General features: G+C 39.6%; 1 protein-coding gene across 4 annotated transcripts in view; it reads right to left on the bottom strand.

Annotated features, from left to right (window-relative positions):
- Positions 1–23,382, bottom strand: part of atp2b1 (ATPase plasma membrane Ca2+ transporting 1) — a 106,854-nt gene that overhangs the window by 3,494 nt on the left and 79,978 nt on the right. For 2 of the 4 annotated variants that reach the window (XM_033038037.1, XM_033038038.1), the window contains 15 exons: positions 22,126–22,164; positions 20,363–20,521; positions 18,723–18,937; positions 17,493–17,735; positions 16,844–17,085; positions 13,251–13,482; positions 11,029–11,208; positions 10,857–10,944; positions 8,800–8,906; positions 8,437–8,628; positions 5,918–6,131; positions 4,043–4,254; positions 3,842–3,949; positions 1,852–2,034; positions 1,537–1,623 (listed from right to left, as the gene is read on the bottom strand). In XM_033038037.1, the coding sequence (XP_032893928.1) occupies positions 1,537–1,623; positions 1,852–2,034; positions 3,842–3,949; positions 4,043–4,254; positions 5,918–6,131; positions 8,437–8,628; positions 8,800–8,906; positions 10,857–10,944; positions 11,029–11,208; positions 13,251–13,482; positions 16,844–17,085; positions 17,493–17,735; positions 18,723–18,937; positions 20,363–20,521; positions 22,126–22,164 (2,501 nt within the window). Of the gene's footprint in view, positions 1–1,466; positions 1,624–1,851; positions 2,035–3,841; positions 3,950–4,042; positions 4,255–5,917; positions 6,132–8,436; positions 8,629–8,799; positions 8,907–10,856; positions 10,945–11,028; positions 11,209–13,250; positions 13,483–16,843; positions 17,086–17,492; positions 17,736–18,722; positions 18,938–20,362; positions 20,522–22,125; positions 22,165–23,382 lie in introns of all 4 variants that reach the window. The other 2 variants (XM_033038040.1, XM_033038039.1) reach the window with 2 other exon arrangements.

Genomic DNA, 23,382 nt, shown 5'->3' with positions numbered 1-23,382 from the left:
ACCCCAAAATGTTGACTGTACGGTTCCCTCCCAAATCCTGCCTGACCCGCAGAGTTCAGAGACGCTCTCATTTTACTGCTACAAATTCTAGCATCTGCAGTGCTTTGACCTCCAATTTATGATTAACTTGAAATACAAATGCATGTATAACTACATTGACAAAGCTGTGAAAACATTTTTCAAATACAGAATTAAAACATGAATTTATGACATGCAGACAATGCTAATCTTCTTATTCCCATTACTGCATCTAATCATTAGAGAATCTGCTGTTGTGATGTGGTTTGTGGTACTTTACATTACTTTCCCATAATTACTCAAGTTTTACTATGAACTTGGTCGAGCCAACAACATTGCAAATCCTGCTAGATTTTGATTTGGTTTCTAATCCAGCTGTTACCCAGAAGGTTAGAGCAGTATTGCCAATTGCTACAATATTGGCTAAACGAACAGAGGCGTGCTTAAGTTTGCTTTCAATTTTATTTTTCACTTTTTTTAGAAGTGAATTTGTTGATGCTCAATAGGAACTTCGGGAAGCAGATTCCAATCACTAACTGCTTTCTAACTACAAGGTGAATATGTAGAATATTTACTTAGGAAGGGAAATATTTACGACTGATATTTCGAACAATGGAATGCCCCAGGCTGGCCAACAAATTGAGCATTTTAGTCTGCTTCTTCTTGGAACAATATTGTTTAACAGTTAGGTGGAACGTTAAGCTAAGGTGGAAGAAAGCACAAGCAACCAGACACCTCAAATTGTCAATGCAATCAAGAATATGGCCAATCTGATGTTAAACTGAAGTATTACAGATCCAGTAATGTACAATTGGCAGCGCTTTATCGCCATGAGCTTTTGCAAATTTGAAGCTTTTCCATTGTGTTAACATTATTTTAACAACAGGCACATAAGGTACATGGAACAAACTAGAGGAGTCGGGTTTCATAATGGAAGACACATCAAACGCTATAAAAAGATACAGAAAAATATGTCAGTTTGGCCCTCTTGCTCTGTAACAGAAATAAGTAATCCTAGAAAAAGAAAGCAATGGCCACACTCCAGATTTAAATCAGATGTAATTTAGCTGGAGAGATTAAAACCCTTCAAGAGTAGATTTATAGAACAGTCAAAGAAATGTCACTTTATACTTTGCTGAGGTGTTACTAGAGTCTCCAAATATGGGCTTATACTCAAAACATTTACACAGGCACATTTGAATCTTTTCCTGAAGAAATCTAACTGAATGGAAATGTGGCAGGTATACATTCTCAAGTTTCATAAGTATGCTTTTGTTTAAGATTCTCGACTTAAAAAAAACAAACCGTTAAGATTTGGTGATCATGTTAAGAAAAGCTGCATGAACAGACTGAAACAATGAAGTTTGGAGGGTACTACAGGAAAAATGAGAAACGTTAGGCACGTGGTTCAGGAAATGTTAATTTCATGCACTAAGAAACTAACTCACACCCCACAGTAGTAGAAGCAGTAGTGGCAGCTGTAAACACTACATGTGTAGGGGTAGAAACATTTGTTACATCGTGGTGCTGGCTGGCGATGGAAGGCTGCCGCCTTAGAGCTCCCTGAAAGGAAGTTCCAGTCTGGAAAGCATTCACTACATCCATCTGCAAGGAACCAGAGATTGTGACAGCTTGTTCATTGAAAGAGAGAGAGGAGAGAGAGAAAGGCAGAAAGAGAAAACCATCCGATCTATAATATATAAGAGCAGAAATTATAACTAAAAGTGTTTTACAGGATAGTTGCAGAGTTGTAGTTAATAAGCAAAATATCTGGGTGGTCTGCCCATGTCTTTTCCAATATCGAAAAGAATGATTTAATCATGGCATTCATACCTGAGTCTGTATTCTGTTCAGACCTCTAAACCACAAAATTTGACCATGACGCAGTTCTCTCTCTGCATGGTCAATTTCTTCAATATCCTCTTCCAGTTCTTCCTCTGGAATCTCTTCCTTTTGTGTGCCAAGGCCAGCTTCTTTGAGGAACTTTAATCGACTTGTTGGAATTGTAGCAATCATCTGCAACAGGAATACTTACATTCATCTCAAACAAAAAAACTCAGCAGCTTGATGTTCACTTGCTATTAATAAGACATCAAAACCTACTTCTAAACTAGAAGCAGGGAGACACAGTGGCGCAGCAGTAGAGCTGCTACCTTGCCAGAGACCCAGGTTCGATCCCGACTACGGGTGCTGTCTGTTTGGAGTTTGTACGTTCTCCCTGTGAGTTTTTTCTGGGTGCTCTGATTTCCTACCACACTCCAAAGACGTGTGGGTTTGTAGGTTAATTTCTTTTTTGTAAACTGTAAATTGTCCCTAGTGTGTAGGATAGTTCTAGTGTACAGGATAGTGCTAGTGAACAGGGATTAAGTGGGCCGAAGGGCCTATCTCCACGCTGTAACTCTAAACTAAACGACAGGTCAAATGTTCAATTGTCATATGTACCAAAATGGAACAATGAAATTCTTACTTGCAGCGGCACAACAGGTCTAAACACAGTACTCAATAGATAGCATAATAGACAAAAAAACAACGCCAATAAATAAGATACAGGTGCACAACCTTTTATCCGAAAGCCTTGGGACCAGATACTTGTCGGATTTCGGAATATTTCGGATTTCCGAATGGAAGATTTCTAGCGTAGATTAGGTAGGTAGCGCTTGAAAAGGCTTGAAAAGTCTGGAGCGGCTGCCTCCTCCCCGGAGACCAGGGAATCATTGCATAAATGTTAGTCAGTTAGTTTGGAGGGATTTTATGTGATGGGTTGGGTTGGGTTGGGAGGGGGGGTGAAGGGGGAAACTTTAATTCTTAGTCCTCTACCTGGTCGGAGAGGCAGGGAGCGGGCAATGCCTTACCGGGTCGCCGTGCAGTAAGCTCCGGAGCGCTGTGGCCGCCGACTCCCAACATCACGGAGCTGGGGGCTCCGTCCGGCCGCGGGCGGCGCCGGTTGTAGCTCCGACCCCGGCAACTCTACCCCTGGCTGCGCGGCGCTCCAAATCCAGCGCCGCCCGCGACCGGACGCCTGCAGCCCCAGCTCCGCGAATGTTGGGAGTCGGCGGCGTCGCAGCGCTGGGATACCAACGGGGAGCGGGCAATGCCTTACCGGGTCGCCGTGCGGTAAGCTTCGGAGCGCTGTGGCCGCCGACACACAACATGTCGGCGGCCACTGCAGAGCTGGGGTTGCGGGCGTCTGGATTTGGAGCGCCGCGCCGCGGATTTGGAGCGCCGCGCAGCCAGGGGTAGTTTTGCCGGGGTCGGAGCTACAACCGGCGCCGCCCGCGGCCGGACGCCCGCAGCCCCAGCTGGGAGTTGGCGGCCACAGCGCTCCGGAGCTTACTGCACGGCGACCCGGTAAGGCATTGACCGCTCCCCGCCTCTCTGACCAGGTAGGGGACTAAGAATTAAAGTTTCCCCCTTCACCCCCCCCCCCCTTCACATAAAAGCCCTCCAAACTAACTGACTAACATTTAAGCAATGATTTACAGATGTTTAAGTGTCTACCCGGTCTCCGGGGAGGAGGCAGCCGCTACAGTAGTACAGACCTGGGTTGACCGTGGGTCGTTTCGGGTCACGTTTGCCGCCAAACGCGAGCTTTGGTGTGCAGACGACATCCTGGAAAAAATGGTCGGTTTTCGGAGTTTTTCGGTTTCCGGAACTCCGGATAAAAGGTTGTGCACCTGTACCCCAATATAGTGCCAAATAATTTTAGAATTCTTACATTTGATCCTGTCCTGTTGTGCTGCTGGCAAGATGTTGTCACAGCACGCCGCCATATTTTGTAAAGGCAATGGTAAATAAAGAACTGTTCCAAAATCAGAATGCTTACCTGTCCCCAGAGAAGTGTTCCCAATCCTAGAAAAACACACCATAACCACTGATCAATCGATAGTTCAGTGCAACTAAATGGCCTCCCACCAAATTGAACAATTAGGATCTGGAAAAAAATCATGGATTTAAAATGTAAACTTAGTCCAAAATTCAGAAGCTGATGAAACAAGAATTAGGTGGTCATAACTAACCAACTTACCTGTACCAAAAATGTTCCCAGTACAATGCTACAAAATATTGGATTTTTGAAAATTCCATTAAAAACATTCCTTTCACCATGAATTTTGCGAGCGTTCACTTCATTAAACAATTGCATCAAAACAAATGTATTAAATACAATTGTATAGTGTTCTGATGGGGGAGCCTGAAGAGGAGCATTTCTTCCACTGTCAATATCAAATATTTTCTCCCCTGAATCAAAAAAGTCATATTTGAAATGTTTTCTTTGAAGATGCCACTATTTGCAAACCAAACAATATAACAAAATCATTCAACTGTAAGATGAACTAGATGACCAGAGGAGGAGAATGTAGACAGCTGCAATGAAGTAGGTACATCGTAAATGAAATAGACTATACAATTATCTAGCTTGATGCATCGTTCAAGTAAGATGGCTGATTTAGTTTCACACCACTTTCCTCACCCTATCCCCATGTTACTTGATGACCCAAAACAGATTAGATTTAAATATATTAAGCATCTGTAATCCTAAACATCTGATTTTGGTCCTAAATGGCTAAACATAGAATCTACCCTGTTAAACTCAAAGAATTGTTTAAATAGGATTCCTTCTCATTCCAATCTCTATCTCCAAAATCTATTTAGCAATGCTTTGTTGCAATCTGTCCTTTGATGTACATTGACTTCAGATGCAGCTGAAACAAAGGTGTATACCAGTAAATAATAACATACAATATGCCTTTTAAATTGTTTTCCCTAGCTGCGTGTTAATTTTCCATGATCTGTGCGAGCCCAAGAACAGTCAAATCCCTGCATTGTGATATTTAACAATAATCTAAATCAATAATCAAAAAAACTACTTTTGTTTCTCATTTAGTGGATAATTGCGCATTTACCCACATAACTCATCCACAATTCCCTGTCCTTCATTTCCATGCAGCATAGAACGACAATTTACAATGGCCAGTTTATTCTCCAATGTTGCATTTTGGGATGAGAGGAAACCAGAGAGAAAGCCAGTCATATGCAGGACATGCAAACTCCATGCCCATGACTGAACCCAAATCACTGAAGCTTGGGCAGCTGCATTAGCTGTACTATAATTAACTATCATTCCTTTGCTTTATCCTCTCAGTTCCTTTCTCAACAATCTTTGTATTGATAGCACACTTTGATATATTACATCTGCCTCCCACAACTAAATGATCGATAAAGATCCTAAGTAGCCGAGGCCCAAACATCAATGTTTGTGACAATTAACTAAATTAAATAAATAGAATGCACTAACCTGACAATGGTGGCTTTAACTTTTGCCTTATGGTTAATCAATCTTTGATTAACACCATTACCTACAATCCAATGGGCAGTAATATGACATCTTAATGTCATTGTATCAAATCCTTTGAGCCATTTCAGGTATTCCACATTCTCACCATCCCTTATCTGCTTTGCTAGTCAAAGCCTTAACTTTTTACAAGTTTTGTCATATACAACTTGCCTCAAAACCTTTACTATCGAGTCCAGTTACCATTTTCAGGTTCTACAGATTTCCCCATAAATATTTGGCTAATTGCCCAACATTTCTTATTTTTCATATTTGCCTCAGAATTAGTTACTACCCTTTAATCTTCTCAAATCCAAGGAGGTCTGGAAGTTCAGACCTTGTAGTTACCATCACTAACATGCCATCATTAATTTGTCATCTTACAGTCACAGAGTACTATTTCTGTACCAATCAGGCAGTTAAAACATGATGCAGACAAGTAATGCATTGATTTTTAGTAAGTTTAGATATTAAACCCAGATGCAATTTCAGTCAGAACTATTTTCCAATCAAAATGCAACAAGTGACGTATTCAAAACATAGACTTAAGATTTAATGCCCTTTGCTTACCAGCAAACAAGAGTGTAAACACAATAACAAGTTGGTAGATGGCATGACCAAGTATATTTTTCATCATGGTACGGGAGATGAGTGGTTTATTTCTGCCATAAGGCTTCCGTAGTAATAGAGCTTCTGTGGGAGGTTCAGTGGCCAAAGCAAGTGATGCAAGTGTGTCCATGATTAGATTTACCCAAAGCATCTGCACAGCCTTCAAAGGAGAATCCTAAAAAAAGCCAAGCATTAAAATTTACATCAGGTGAAATAGAGAACAAACAAATGTTTACAAGCATCTTTACGCTCAGCGTTTCTGTACTATGTGCTGAACTAATCGAAGAAAACTATTGATTTCAATAAAATGTACACAAACACATGCACATACAAATAACTAGTTACGCAATAATCAAAGCAACATTCTCTTACGAGCAACCCAGAGACTTTTTAACCATTAGATCAGCAGAGATTTGAGAACCAGTTGAGCAAATGTCAAGAGAGACCAGCAAAAAAGCATCAAATCAAAACAAGATTCTCACACCCATTTCCAAAAAGATCTTAGGAAGGATAAGAAAGGTTTTGTGGTGGCTGGGGGTTGAAAGTGGGAAATAAATAAATTAGGATGACTTGAGAAAAGCCATCCTTTAATTTGAAAGCATGCTGTAATTGCTTATATTTTGGGTCAGGATTGATGGTCGATTCCAGTGATATGTTTGGGTGAGTTGGCGTTTTCTACAAAATGTAGAAGGAATTTTAATGGGAATATTATTTTTTTCTGGTTGGGAAGGAGACCAAAATTGCACAGATAGGTGAATCAATTCTACAACTGCAGTTCATTCCAAGTCAAGGTGCCCCACAAGTGATTCCTATGACCAAGTCCAGACATTTAGGCTAGATAGTTAAATATTTTACAATTCCAGCATATGGAAATGGATCATTTCCAAAATTATGAGACGAGAGACTGCAGATGCTGGAATTTTATGGCTCAAAATTAGTTTTGTTTATCATTGTCATGTGTACACAGGTACAGGGAAAAGTTATTTTTGCAGGCAATCCAATCAGGAAAAAGATTACCACCAAACTGTCCAGTGTACAGATACAAGATAAAGGCTGTAATGTTTAGTGCTTTATCTTGCAGCTGGCAACTAATCACAGATATTGACTACCTGCTGAATGAAAAAGTTGCCAAAGGTACCCATTAAATCTCTCCTATTATTGCCAATGTCGTCAAGTTTTAGAATCCCCTACTCTGTTGAAAGGGACTTGGCATTCACTTTAGCCACCATAATGTCACAACTCAGCCTTTTAACGCTCCAAAGAAAAAAAGTTCCATCCTATTCAACTTCTCCCAACAACACTAGCCCACAAATCCAAGTAACATGTGTAGGAAGGAACAGCAGATGCTGGTTTATACCAAATATAGACACAAAATGCTGGATAACTCAGCAGGTCAAGCAGCATCTCTGGAGAAAAGGTAATGTTTCAGGTCAGAACCCTTCTTCAGACTGGTATCTCTGGAGAAAAGGAATAGGTCTGGGAAAAAGGAAAAGGAAGAAGGGTTCCAAACCAAAATGTCACCTATTCCTTTTCTCCAGAGATACTGCCTGATCCGCTGAGTTAGTCCAGCATTTTATGTCTAAGTCCAGATATCATCCAGGTAAATCTCTTCTGCACTTTTTCCAACCTAATGATAACCTTCTTATAGCTGGGGACCAAAAATGCACACAGTACTTCCAAGTTTGGTCTCACTAACAACGTTGCACATGTCCCAACTTTTGTGTTCCATATTCTTCCCAATGAAGGCAAGCATGTCAAATGAGATATGGAATTAATCCAAGTAAATGGGTTTAATATAGATATGAATTATGGTTGGCATATAAGCACCAGGCCAAAGGGCCTGCTTCTATGCTGTGCAACTCTGACAATGTGTCAGCTGTGCCTCTGATAAAACATTCAGAATTGGGTCAGGTCAGGCCAGCCTAGCTTAAGCCCTTTATTCAGGCCAGGATAATTTGCTTAGTATTGTGTCTCTTGTTATTGATAAATATTTAGTGTCTCATTGCCGGATCTACAGGACATTTGGAATTGCTATATTTACACAGATTGGGCATAAACATGGATAACAAACTGCTGGATTAACTCAGTGGGTCAGTCAGCATTTGTGGTGGGAAATGGACAGTCAACATTTTGTGTTGACTCCTTCATCTGGACTGAAATAATACAGGGTAGATGGGCAGTATATGGAGTTGTGGGCAAGGCAGGAATTAGGTGGATCCAGGTGGAGGGGCTGATTGTCAGATGGAATCAGACTGGGGAAGAATGGTGGAGACCTGCTCAGTGAGTGACATGTGCTTATTAGTCATGGTTCTCATGCTGTCCAGTTAATACTGAGTACAAATATTTACAAGGCAAACCATTAATTGAATTAATTGAAAATCTATTACCACAGACAAACTAAGTACAATCTCTAGGACCTTCAATCTTTAACAGTCTTGAAAGGTTTGCAGTATATTTGCATACACCTTTTCCCCACATACCTGTGTAATACAAGCACCAGTGAATGCCACAATCACTGCCACGACATTGACAGTTAGCTGGAACTGGAGAAACTTTGAAATACTGTCATACACGTTTCTGCCCCACATTACTGCTTTGACAATGCTTGTGAAGTTATCATCGGTTAGAATAATATCTGAGGCTTCTTTGGCCACATCTGTTCCAGCAATACCCTGGGGGGAGAAAGTAACAGCTAAAATAACTAGTTATATGCTGTGATGAGGAACACATTGCATGAAGAAATCCATTTAAAAAAGTATTGCATTCTTACATTTTACGATATCCAAGATTAATTTAAAGGTCCAAAACAAAGCTATAATGCACTTTTTGTTTTAAGAACATACCATGGCAAATCCAACATCAGCTTTTTTCAACGCTGGCCCATCATTAGTACCATCACCTGTGACTGCTACCACCTGCCTTCGTTCCATCACAGTACTATCAATAATGCCTTGAAGTGAAAATAAAAAAATATTAATTTCTTTTGAAGACGCTGTCGTCAGTTCTGATAAAGGATCTTCAGTAGATGCTGTACGACTTGAAAGGTGCCAGCATTTTCTGTTTATACATCCATCTTAAGCAGACTAAGCATCAGTTTGAATAATTCGTCTAAAACATTTCACTCCTAGCCTCAGCAACATCCCATCCTGAGTTCGACATGTTTGATTTGTTCCCCATGAAACAGATTTACGAATTAGTATTTTAAGTTTTGATTTCCATTAGCAATTCAATTAGCAAACAGGCAAAGTTGAATGGGCTCAAATTCTATGACTACATGGCCTTTTTTGGACAACATACAGCTGTACCTCAATCTTAAAAGTAAAAAAAATTAAGTTACGATTAAACAAAAAACAAGAAAGCTATCTATTTTCAATAGCTATTATTTCTGAACTATTAAATGTCTTGTTTTTTTCCTGTAGTACTGGAAAATTGTTTGCATGTATGTATGTATGAAACAGTGAATAAAAACTGCACCATAAAAGGAACATTATTGGTTAAAGAAAAAATGACATTAACGACGCATGCCCATTCATCAAATGATGGTAGTCGTCCCTCAAATGGATCAATTAGCCAAAGCCCAGGATTGAAAATTTTAAAACTGCATTTGACAGTTCTACTTATGCCCTTTAGATCACATGACTTTGCCTTTTAGTTAGCTGTCATTACATTTACAATTGTTTATATGGTATAATTTGCACCAGGTGGCAGTCTTGTTATTAAATGCATGGAAACTAGGAGGATCTCTGCGCATGTAAGCAAATCTAAATCTATTCACATGTGCAGCAGTTCAGTATATTCTCTGCACAATGGAATACTAAAGGAATTTGATGACCTTTTGGCCAAGGTCCTCTCATTTTCTCAGATCAGCAGCAATGAACAAGCCTTAAACACTGCCTTTTGGTCTCCATCCTGTCACATTGTTTTCTTCACCATTCACTATAATCAGACTTCTAATGCTTCTTCATGAATATTTTTGACTTGAAATGAAAATTATTTTCTCCAGATGCTTCTTGACCAGAGAATATTCTATTTTTATTTAAAATGAGGATATCCCATTCCCACATATGCAGCTGGGAAAGCAAGTGATTATTCTCTCCATATTTGGGAATGGTTTCGGTCTACATTAAAGCAATGGAAAACTATTGTCATCCTCTTTTCTTTCTTACTGTCGAATGACTTCCGCCTTGCTGTTTTTAACTTCCTTTTCATTGTTGCACAAACCATTTTTCTGAACTCTTCCATCAACACCCAAACTACCACATCTCATTGTTTCCTCATTTTGCTCCAGCTGTAGAAACCAGCCCCTGCTTTAATGTTTTCAATTTACTTCATCGGTTTTCTAACCCACACAGTTTTAGTGCCACTTCTCAATGCTCCTCCACCAAATACTGGAGCCAATGCTTTAGGCTCATGTTTGACTCACTTAACTTCCTGATGCACTTTCATTTGGGAAACCTGCAGCTTATTTTGAGAAGCTCCCAGAAACCCTCACCATCCGGAACTGGCATTTGTTTCTAAGTCCCAAAATAACCATCCTATTCACAAGTTCACCCCATTACAGGACTTGATCACTGACAGCTGTACCTTCTGTTATTATTGACTGCCCAGGATTCCCTCCATAAAATTTAATCTTCCTACAAATCAGATCCCTGAAGATGGTTTAAAAGCACCTTAAAGGCTACCATAACCAACAGTGCACAGTGAAATACCAATAAACGTTTATGAACAATAAAATGCGCAATAAAATTACAGGTTGTTGCTGGACCTCATGCCAATTGAAGCAAATGTGCTAAATAAGAATATACACCGTCTCAAATATCTACCTTCTCATTCAGAACCACAATGCTCATCTATTAACAATATCCACAGGAAAATGTAGAACCTGCAATGTTTGATTTACCTTTGACTAAAGTATGTTTATCGGTGGGTGATGATCTTGCAAGGACACGCAGCCTGGGCCAGACTCTGTCTAACCGTTCTTGCTCAATCTGAAATGATTAAGTATTTGCTATTTTGTAATATCAACATCAAGTGAATAAGGCACTTTAACACTTATTTCATTGATTGTGTACCTCTCCTTTTGCATTGCGAATGCGTTTGTTGAACTGTTTACCCTCCAAACACAGAAAGTCATCGCCCGCTTGTATAATGCCGCATTTTGTAGCAATTGCACGAGCCGTGTTAATGTTGTCACCGGTAACCATCCGCACTGTGATACCAGCACTCTGGCATTGCTTAATGGCATCTGGAACCTGCAGGCAGGACGAATCAATGACTTCAACTCGAAGCTTAACTTCACACTTTACTCGAGTCATTTTAGTTTAGTTTAGAGATACAGAGAACAGGCCCTTCGGCCCACCGAGTCCGCGCCGACGACCAACGATCCCCGTTACACTAGCACACATTACATACTAGGGACAATATACAATTCTTACCATAGCCAGTTAACCTACAAACCTGTAAATCTGTGGAAGGAAGGTACACAAAATTGCTGGGGAAACTCAGCGGGTGCAGCAGCATCTATAGAGCGAAGGAAATAGGCGACGTTTCGGGCCGAAACCCTTCTTCAGACCCGAAACGTCGCCTATTTCCTTCGCTCTATAGATGCTGCTGCACCCGCTGAGTTTCCCCAGCAATTTTGTGTACCTTCGATATTCCAGCATCTGCAGTTCCCTTTTGAACAATCTGTGGAAGGAAACTGGAGCACCCAGAAAAAAACCCATGCAGTCGCAGGGAGAATACAAAATCTGTACAGACAGCACCCATAGTCAGGATTGAACCCAGGTCTCTGGCACTGTAAGGCAGCAACTCTACTGCTGTGTCACCATGCTGCAGCGATATAGGCCCAAAACTAACTTCCATCACATTACTTGTGTCCATTTAACCCATTGGGAACTCAACACCTATTCCACTGGTTAAGGGCTGAAATTCCAATCTCAAGGTATGTAACAAGTTACATCAGCACCTTGTGCAATACTCAATCTTACAGAGGTCAATAGTGAGCAATGATCTTCGGGAACTATATCCCTTGAATACTTCCCGAAGATCAATTCTTAATGAGAAACATTTATTCCTCAAGTTATTCATGCACTTGCGTTAAATTTTCATAGTAAAGTTATAGTCTTGTGTACAGAGGATGTAAAAGGTCCTCGGTCTATTACTGATAGTGGCACAAATACATTTTTAGAGAAGCCTGCTTCAAAGTAATGCTACCAACAATTTAAAGAACAGCAGATATAATGTAATCAATAACATTCAGACTTTACTCGACAGTGGCAAGAACGGGTAATTTTTGTCGTACTTCAAAATGTGCATGCATTGAATTAAATAAAGAGAAAGACAGATTCATTGCAGAAATAGGATGAGCTACATGACTAAGCTCAATGGTCTGATGCTGAATGGGGCAATTAGAGGACAGGTGCAGGGAATTGCCCATTTACAATAAAGAGAACAGGTTTTTCCAACATGGTCAGGCCTCTGATTCAACTGTCAGGCTTTATCAGGCTGTTCATTAATTTTCCTTTGGTTTATTTTCAGGATATTACGTTGCTGTGATCAGGCATGTTTAATAAGCAAACTTTTATTAGGAAAATGTAGTTTCAATATTCAAACTTTCTGCACGCATCTTTACTTAGTTTCAATTCATAATTAGCACTGCCTTATTCTGTTGAAAATACAATCTTTCAAGTCCAAATTTTACATTAAAAAATTGATAATAAAGAATATTTTAATCATCATTGAAGAAAATTTAAAGAAACACACCCAAGTACAAATTAAGTTCAAAAAATCCTTCAAAAGATTGCTATTTGCAAATTAGTTTGCCAGTCATGTCTGTGGAGGCGACATTTTTAGAAAACACACTGCAATAACCCAACCAAATACGCATAAATTCATGTTCTTTTACATGTACCTGAGAATAAAATAATGCTCGTTTCACCATTTTATGATCAGCTTCTTACACTTGTATCACATAGCACAGTGGTTCAAATATTATACTTATAGCTTTTATTTTGCCATTGAAGCAAAAAGGATCTAGACGAAAAGTGTGCCAAGTTAAAGTTCAAATCTTTCCACGTTGAACTGTAGTTCATTGAGAAAATTAAGATCAAATAATGGAAATTACTGGATATAATATCAGACATTAATTCTGCTCGTCTCAATATTGAAAGAACTGATATTATTTATATAGAGCATATTTTCGAAGTCAACATTTGGGTAATTCCCTCCTCTCAAAAAGACGTGTTTATACCCCATACAGCCTGCATTACGTTAAACACGTTTACAGTTCACCTACCTCTGGTCTTACGGGATCTTCAATGCCAACTACAGCAATACAAGTGAGGCCAGAAAGTATATCATTTTCGTTATCCCAATCCGTAGGAGAATCGTCAAATTCTCTAAATGCTAAGCAGATGGTGCGCAATCCCTCAGAGGCCATTGGTTCTATTACATCCTTAATTAAACTGTCACGTTCGTGGGACTTTAAAGCTTTGACTTCACCCATTTCATCGAGAATTTTAGAACATCTGGCAGAAATTGGTATAATTTAAAACAATTTTTTTTACCACAGCCAACGGAAAGATGCCCATTCTGATCTTGTACGATTATGTCTAAGCCATATATTAATGTTCAGAAAATACCACTGTTCTCACACAGATTAGTAAAAGTTTAACTTATTATTTATCCCGTATTCGTGCATAAAGAGTTCATATGCAAAAAAAGTAAGAATATTAAGCAATTTCATAAAGATTTGCAATTTAAAAGAGTTATTTTTTCAAGAATAAGCAAGATGGAATTTAGTTCAGTAAGTTAAAAGTTTGAATAGAATAACCTGTGATGTACAATAATGTATTTTGTGCGCAATTCTAATGCATATGGCAATCCCTCGCTTCTCTCCCCCATATTCCCATGAAATGGCTGAAAGAAAACAGTCAGTATGAAATGGACGTTAAATTCGGGAGCTTGGGATCAATGCACAGCAATCAGTGGATGATCTGGAAATAATTAGCAACACTGTCTGAAGCAGGTGCAAAAATTGAGATACAGCTAAAGTGTGGAAAGACAATAGGGGACTGCATTTTGAAAACTTATTTTGCAATGTCCAATACCAGTGAAAGGAAACCATTCTTTGGAGAATCAGTAGTCACGCCAGGCCAGAGGGCTCCACTAAATATTCCAAATTCCAAAATCTGCATATATTTTATTGAAAGAACCCATGGGAATTGTACATTTAAGCATTTTTTATAATTGGAATATAATGTGCAACCCATTTCTCCCACCATCTCCTGCCTCCCTAGTCACCCTGCCCTTTTTCCTCCTTTGTATACTCATCTCCCATCCCTTTTATCCCCCACCTCTTTCCACTCCCTACCCATCCCCTTTCACCTATATCCCTCACACCGACTTTACATTTCATTTTTCTTAGCTCCCTACCTGACACCCATTTGTCGACTTTTCACCTCTAGGTTACAGGTTACTTATTCCACCTATCTGCCAATCCACCTCTCCCTCACCTACATCTTCTTATCGTTTGCCAGGCTTTGTCCCACCACCACCTCTTTCTCCCCCTACTACATTTAGTCTGTAGAATCCCTACCCAAAATGTCATATTTCCATTCCGTCCTCAGATGCTGCCTGACCCGTTGGGTTCCTCCTGTACTTTGTTCTGCTCAACATCTCCAAAGTGTTGATTTTCTTGAAACTCAATTTAAGTCTGGCCTTTGTATTAAACAGCAGGACACCTTGGGGTTTCCCCCCAAAGGTACAGCCATCTCAGTTTGTAAAGTTAAGGTTTCAAAATGTCCTTATGTTCATACTTCAATTGTTTAAAAGACAATCTGACAAAATTATGAATATTTGGTTTGGAGAGAGAAGGTTGATTTGCAAAGAATCCTGAAGATATTCTAGTTCTTGGTTCTTGGTTACTTGGTCCTCCAAAATATTCCAACTGGAATTTAAACTGGAGGTGGTGAAGGGAGGGATTAAGCCAGAAAGGGTTATTGGGAAGAAAGTGCTACTTTAAATTTAGTTGCATCTGGTTGGGTAACTATAGTTTGATGGAGATTATTCCATGCTTTAATTGTGCGTGGGAAGAACGAATTGCTGTACACATCTGTCTTTGTAGCTGGGATCACAAATTGGATCGAATGCCCTCGTCTGCTCCTAATTGGTTTGGGGTTGGTGTAGGTCTTGTGATCTATATCTTGCTGACCATTTAACATTTTGTAAAAACAGGTCAAACGGTGAGCTTCACGTCTGTCTTGGAGAGGGTTCCACCCCAGAGAATTCAGAAGTTTGGTGACACTCGCTTCTCTCTCATAGGTGTTAGTAACAAATCGAGCGGCCTGTCTTTGGACACGTTCGATGGATGAAATGTTTTTATCTGTGTATGGGTCCCAAGCTGCAACTGCGTAGTCCAAATGAGGTCGAACGAGGGTGAAATACAGCTTCTCCTTGACAGAAGCTGAACAATGATGAAAGTTGTGCCTCAGGAAGTTTAGGACACCTGTTGCTTTCACTGTTGCATGATGAGTCTGACAATTCCAACGCAGATCATTTTGCAATTTGATGCCAAGATACTTGGTTTGTTTAGATTCTTCAAGGGTGACACCGAGTATGTTGTAGGATGTGACGCCTGGATTCCTCTTTCTGGTGACACGCATGGTTTCACATTTGGAAGGGTTGAACTGCATGCCCCATTGTTGTGACCACTCGACCATAGTATCGAGATCCTTTTGGAGAGCATCTTCATCATCAGTTGACTTAATTGGACGGTACAGCAAACAATCATCAGTTAACGTAGTTAACTTGCTGCACAAGGCTGAATGAATCATGTTTTTCACAAAAACATATCAATTGCAGAAATGTAAATGATTGCAGCAAACCTTGACTAATTTGCTTACTTGGGACATTAATTCTGAATCAAGAAATTGTCTAGACTATTTTATGATATTTCTATTAATACTCCAACCATTTTTTTTGTATAAATGTTGGACGGCGGATTAACAAATGCTCTAGTGATCCCAGCGATCATAAGGAATTGGGAAGCTGAGGGTCTTGTGAGAATGGAATGATAATTATCTGGTGAACCAGATGCCAAACTATCAGGTCTTCCAAATAGCCAAAGTAGGTTATTGGCGCTTTATTGAATTATATATGAAGGAAATAGAATGAGAGTGGCCCACAGTGGTTTAGAGGCAGTGTCTTATATATAGTTTGCATATCTTGGATTAGCTCTCAATTTTACATTGTAAATGGCAGTTAAAATTATTCCTTGATCACCGTTTTATTCAAGTTTCCTCCAGAAATTCAATAATATGGAAAAATGAAATACTAAAGGGCATATCTTTAAGGTGAGAGGGACAAAGTTTAAAGGAGATGTGCAGGGCAAATTATTTTTAATACACATTTGTCGAGTGCCTGGAACACACTGCTGGGAGTGGTTGGTGAGGCAGAATCGATAGTGGCATTTAAGAGGCTTTTGGATAGGCAGGGAATGGAGGGATATGGATTATGCGCAGATATATAAGAGATGGTCTTGGCATCATGTCTGGCACGTTCTTGTTCAGGGCCTGCCCTTGTACCGCACTGTTCTATTTTCTAACATCAATTATAGACACACACTTATAGTAGGTACACAAAATTGCTGGGGGAACTCAGCGGGTGCAGCAGCATCTATGGAGCGAAGGAAATAGGCGACGTTTCGGGCCGAAACCCTTCTTCAGACTGGTCTGAAGAAGGGTTTCGGCCCGAAACGTCGCCTATTTCCTTCGCTCCATAGATGCTGCTGCACCCGCTGAGTTCCCCCAGCAATTTTGTGTACCTTCGATATTCCAGCATCTGCAGTTCCCTTTTGAACACACACTTATAGTACCTTCTTTTACCTACTTTTTAAGTACAATTTCAGAGGCACCCTTGCTGAACATTTGAAAACCACCATCAGGATTCTTCAGCACTGTACTCATGGATTTCCGTGCAGAATTGAAGGTATAGACTTTGAACATTTTCTCTTCCGGAACTTCATTTCGAATTATCTGGTAGTCTTTCTTCAAATGCAATACAAATTGTAACAAGGCACATTCCGTCTTATTGCCAATGTGACGTGGCAAGCCACCTTCTTTCTCGGTTGGCTGTGAAGTTAGATAAATAATACATTTGATGTATTCAATTTGAAAGGATTTGATCCAAGTTAAGTTAATTAACATGTGCACAAATGTTAAATGATGCACCAGAATAAAAATTTAAGCGCATGTATTAAACAGTTACAGAATGCAATTTACATTTCCTGCAAATCATTGAATATTTGCTCTTGGGCTGGAACATTAATCCCTCAACTGGATAACTAATTTAAAGAATATTCATTCAAGTTCCACTAGGCTGAAATTTCATGAAATTTAAATACAAAGATTTGAAAACAAGATTGTACTATTCAATAAAGCACTAGATCTTTGGGAAAGCACATTCATGGCATTAATTTTAAGTGGTTAATATTTTACACTTAAAGGGATAGTTGTAAGATATGCCAGTATCAACATACCAGTATCTTGGTAGTATAAGCAGAGTTCACAGCTATTCCTACAATAAGTTTGTCCAAAACATTTTCAGGAAGAGTCTCTGGATTTGGAATTGTCTTGTGGTATTCGCCCGCAATATGTGCTTGAACCACGGTCATTCTGTTCATTGTAAGGGTACCAGTTTTGTCTGAACATATAGCTGTTGCATTCCCCATGGTTTCACAGGCATCCAGATGTCTGACCAAGTTATTATCTTTCATCATTTTCTGTATTGAGAGATTTATATTTATTATGATCCATATGCAAGAAAATGTACAAATTGATACTTAAATTAATGGTTATCTTCATGGAACAACTCTGCTCAGGTGTAATTTACACCTTAAACAAACTTGGATTAATACCACATAAAAACAGGATCCCGAGTCTGGCTAATGATTTACCTCAACTCCACTTTCCCTGCGGCCCATTCCATTCTTTTCCAGTCATCTAAAAGAAAATCTCAATTTCAGTCCTGAATATACTTAAAGAACCTTCTGCAGCTCACTCAGCTCTGCATTTTCCTATCTTCACTGGTGTGGTTGCATCGTTAAATGGGGTACAAAGCTACGTCTCAAGGATTCAAAATTCAGACAATTCCAAAATGCATATAGCCCAACACACAAGATGCGATTAGATTTGACCAAGAAAAAAAGGCACTCAGATTCCATGATGACTTGTACTAAAACATTAAGGTTTGTGGAAATACACTGACCAATTGAGATTTCATAAGATCATAAGACATGGCAGCAGAATTATGTCATTTTTCCACATTGAGTCTGCTCCACCATTCAATTATGGCTGATCTTTCTTTCCCTCTCAATCCCATTTCCCCTGCCATTTCCCTGTAACCTTTGATGTCCTTACTAATCAAGAACCTATCAATCTCAGCTTTGAAAATGCCCATTGGCTTGGCCTTCACAGCCAAGAAATGACACTATAAATGGAAATTTGCTTTAAAGAAACATTTTCCTTCCATGCCTGGACAGGTTAGGCCAGAACAGAAACCAACGATTGTTGCTCAATCAAATAATTCCTGGATTAATCACACTTGAAGCTTGCAGTAGACAACGTGGTTGACAATGGATCAGATAGGTATAGTCACAGCAATAAATATAGGAGGGGGGGGGGGGGGGGGGGAGAGAAATCAACCATATGTGCACATTTAAATCCAGCAACCTAAGGTATAGATATACTTTTTTTTTTTTACAGCTTACCTTTACTGAATATGCCAGAGAGATAGTAACTGCAAGGGGGAGACCTTCTGGTACTGCCACAACCAGGACAGTAACACCAATTATGAAAAATTTAACTAAATACTGGATGTAAATTGGTGTGCACTCAGTCAACCAAGGGATGTTCTGAATCCAAAACGTATCAATCACAAAAAACAGAACAAGAATTATAACGGTCATAGCAGACATCACCAATCCTAAGAAAGAAAAATAGAAGTGGGTTACAACACAAATTATAAACAACACGCTGTAATGTGCGGCGCTGCTGTGTTCATGCATGTTAAACTTTATAACCACTATGTGCAAAAATAACAGTCAACATTTCTATGCAGGCAAAATATAGCAGCGATGGAAAATCTGAAATTTTACCAGTGTTTGGGGAAAATTGCATCAAGAGCAGTGAATACATTATGCTCAGAAATACAAGTAAATGACTTCCAACTTGACGCAGTGGAGCTGGATATTGTGAAGAGCAGAGAGGGGCGGCAAGATCAAAGGGAAGGTTTTGGCATTGCCTACCATTGTACAGAATGATGCCATGAGAAGGGGCTGGGGTGTGGATATTAAAGATAGGATCATGCTGCTGCATGGAAAAATACTTTATAGTGCTGAAAGGAGAGTTCTCCAGGGATCTTCGAGGATTGGGATAAGTGTGCATGAAAATTAACATTAAATTGAATGCAACAACCCACTTTTTATCACATAATAAAAAGGGAATGCAGATGCTGGTTTCTACCAAAGATGGACACAAAAGACTGGAATGATTCAACGGGTCAGGCAGCAACTCTGGAGAAAATGAATAGGTGACATATTGGGTCAGGACTCTTCCTCGGGCTGCTGTTATTATGCACTTTTTATTAGGGATACGTTTAATAGCAAGGAGTTGCATGCGAACTGAGAGCAATGCTGTTGTCCTTCAAATAGCTATCTTCTAGTTAGTGCTAATGCCGAGCCCCAGCCCTGCCGAGGAAACAGACTTCACCAGTAATTGAGGTAAGAATGCAAATAGATGCAAATCCGGTATTATGACATGTGGCTGCTGGAATTGAAAGAGTCACCATTTGTCACGGCACAATGGCACAGCTGGTAGAGCTACTGCCTCAGTGCCAAAAATTCTGGTTTCACCATGACCTCGAGTGATGTCCGTGTGAAATTTGGATGTTATCCCTGTGACCGCGTGGGTTTCCTCCAGGTGCTCCAGTTTTTTTCGTACATCCCAGAGAAATGCAGGTTTGTAGGTGAATTGTCCTCTAAATTGCCCTAGTGTGTAGGGAGTGGATGAGAATGTGAATTGACATAGAACTAGTGTGAATGGGTGATCAGTGGTTGGTATCGACTCAATGGGCCGAAGGGCCTGTTTCCATGTTGTAATGCCAAACTAAAGAGTCACAGCTGCACTAATTCCATTCACTAAACATCATGTGTATTCATGAATAATTGACTGAATTTTAAAACTAAATTCTGCAATCAGTTCAAGATGTGTTAACCCACCCCAAAAAAGTAAAAATGTTCCCATGTATTTCAGGTTAAGACATTTCAGACAACTTGAATCACAACCCAAATAATTCTGTACAAAATTAGAATAAAACTTTCAATTTTAAAATAGAAGGCAATTGTCATACCAGCTTTCCCTATTTGAACTGCCAGTTTTGTTAGCTTTCCTTGAAGTACAGACTTCTCTTTTTTGGGTAGTTTTGTTTTACTTTTTTCACTTCCATTATCACACGTTTCATCACTTTTCAAAGGCTGCATTTCCATAGCTGCCCCATCCTGAGCTTTAGCTGAAAAAAAAACATGAAGATGTTCCATTCCTGAAATAAATCATTGAACCTCTTGACCAACATGTGTAGGAAGGAACTGCAGATGCTGGTTTAAACTGAAGCAAGACACAAAAAGTTGGAGTAACTCAGCAGGACAGGCAGCATCTCTGGAGAGAAGGAATGAGTGACGTCTCGGGTCGTGACCCCTCTTCAGTCCCGGCCCGAAACGTCACCCATTGCTTCCCTCCAGAGATGATGCCTGTCCTGCTGAGTTATTCCAGCTTTTTGTGTCTATCTCCTGACAAACTTGGTCTGTTAACCAATAACAGCCTTTACTAGTCTTGAAAGGTATTAATGAACCATGGCACTCCATCTGGTGATGGCATTCCAATAATGCCCTTGGCTAGTGAGACCATGTGGTGAAATAACAGTTAAATACATCCATGCACACAGGCAATGTGTATTTTCTCTCTCATTTTCATGACTAGTTTCATTAATTTTCAAAAGCACACTATCTTGAACTCTGCTATTGCTGAGTCTAAGACAGATTGGAGCAGAACAAATTAAGAGGGGAGCTTGGTAATGGACATCTCTCCTTGGAACAGAAAATGTTAAAACATGATGTAGTGCAAGTCTTGGCACAGTGGAGACTAGAAAAATTTCCTTGAAATCAATGACAAAATGCCAGGTCAAAAATAAATGGAATAAGAGCTAGGTCAAAATGAGAAATCTTAAATCGCAAGAATTCAGAATGCTTTACCTGATACACAGGTGATGGCAGATTTCATAACTTTTTTTAAAGATCAAGAACTTGAAGATGAGGGCATTTACAGCATTATCCAGAAAGATGTAAAACTTGGGCACAAAGTTAATGGCTTTCTTTTGGCACATTAAGATTCTACAGTTGGATGGTACATAACTGTAACACGAGACTAAATCCCAACAAAAACTTCTGTTAAATTGATGCAAGGATCAATGAAGGACCTGTAAATGAATAACAGAACTCAAAATGTTGCCATTCTTTGGATTTAGGCGCGCTGAGCCATCTGGATTACAAATACATCAGAATTCTACGTGTTAACAAATGTATCTCCATCCTATGTGGGCCTCGGGATGACCAGCTATCACTCTAGCTCTGCATTCTCAGGCGAGGCAGGTGCTGCTGAACAGGGCAGGTGAGTAAATATCTTAGGGCTGAAGAACAAAGGAGGAGATCTTACATAGGATGGTGGGAGGGAGAGGTTCAATGGAAGAGGAGGAAGTAAGGTCGCAGCATTGACAAGAGGACCTATGGCTAAACATAACAGGAATAATAACTCCAATGAAACACAAGTTGTTCCAACTTGGTACTCTGAAATTCCCATCTGGGAATATGTGGGAAGCACACTTTGTATTTGCCTAAATTAGACGTCAGGAGAGGAACATTCTAAATAAAACAATATCATGTGAACTAGTGGACAGTATTTCTTTTAAATGTCATGGTACAAACTTTGATCCATTTTGCCACATGGCCATATTCCTGAAAAAACTATCATAAATAATGTTCCACATTAACATGCCAAGTCTGGCTCTCATTGTACCCTGGTGCACTTAAACAAATATTAAAATGATAATTTAATGTTTACCTTTGTTTCGATTTTCCACCGTTCGGCCTTGCTTTTTATCTAAGTGAAAACAACCGAAAGGTATTAACTCCATTTATACATTGACTTATTCAATAAGTTATTTAATTGTGTTAAATGGGAAGTGAAATACTAAATATTTACTATTTATCCTGAAAGTTAATGGAATATCATAAATGTATTCATCCTTGCAAAACAACTTGTATTCAAATTGAGGCCAATTATCCAGTGAAGAATTTAAAATGCCTGTTACCCATTTCCTAGCTCCAATTATTTAAAAAATTGAGATGTTGATATAGGCCTGAATAAATAATTGTGTTTGCACATAAAATTTGAAAGCTCTACTTATTAATAGTCAATTACTACTTCCCTACCATTCGCATATTGCTTGCAAGGACAAATGCAGCCAAAGTCTGAACTAATGTTTAGAAGGTGGGGAAGGAAATAGGCTGACTAGGAAATAATAAGCAGGAAGTCAGATTTTTCCAAATTCAGCTAAATGGTCTTTAGTAACCTCTATAATGCTGTTTCAGTAGCCTTGCAGTAAAAGGGGAAATAAAGCATTTAGAAATATCTCCTACAACTTCAGCAATTTTAAAGACAAATAAAGTATTGCAAGGTTTCCATTTGTTGATTCTGGGTTTGTACATTTATTTTCTCATTGACTGATTGATTATGTTTGGTTCTGGTATCTGTTCATCATTAGTTGTTCACAAATAAGTGAAATAACATTGTTATGTGCTGTTAAAGTTGCCAGGGGTAAACAGGACAAAAAAAGGTTGGGAACCCCTGAAGTATTGAATTAGGCCCAGTATCATGTAGTCAATTCAAGAATGGCTAACCCCATTATGAGACAATCTCTCTTTAGTGTTTCAGTTTAGATATACAACGTAGAAACAGGCCCTTCGCCCCACCAGGTCGTTGCCAACCATCGATCACACTATCACTCCTGTACACCAAGACGAAATTACAGAAGCCAATTAATCTACAAACCCGCATGTCTTTGGGATGTGGGAGGAAACCAGAACACCCAGAGGAAACCCACTCAGTCACAGGGAGAATGAACAAATGCCACACCACAAGATCAGGGCCTCTGGCACTGTGAGGCAGCAGCTCCACCAGCTGCGCCACTGTGCCGCCTTTGATTAATGGAAGAATAGACATATGAAAATATAATCAACTGCCGCTGGGCATCAGCTACTGAAGCCCACTCTGCCATTCAATGAGATATGACTGATCCATTCTTGGCTTCAACACATT

This window comes from Amblyraja radiata, chromosome 19 (genome assembly GCF_010909765.2).
Source record: "Amblyraja radiata isolate CabotCenter1 chromosome 19, sAmbRad1.1.pri, whole genome shotgun sequence".
NCBI lineage: Eukaryota > Metazoa > Chordata > Chondrichthyes > Rajiformes > Rajidae > Amblyraja > Amblyraja radiata.
This window is presented reverse-complemented; position numbering and strand designations above follow the sequence as displayed.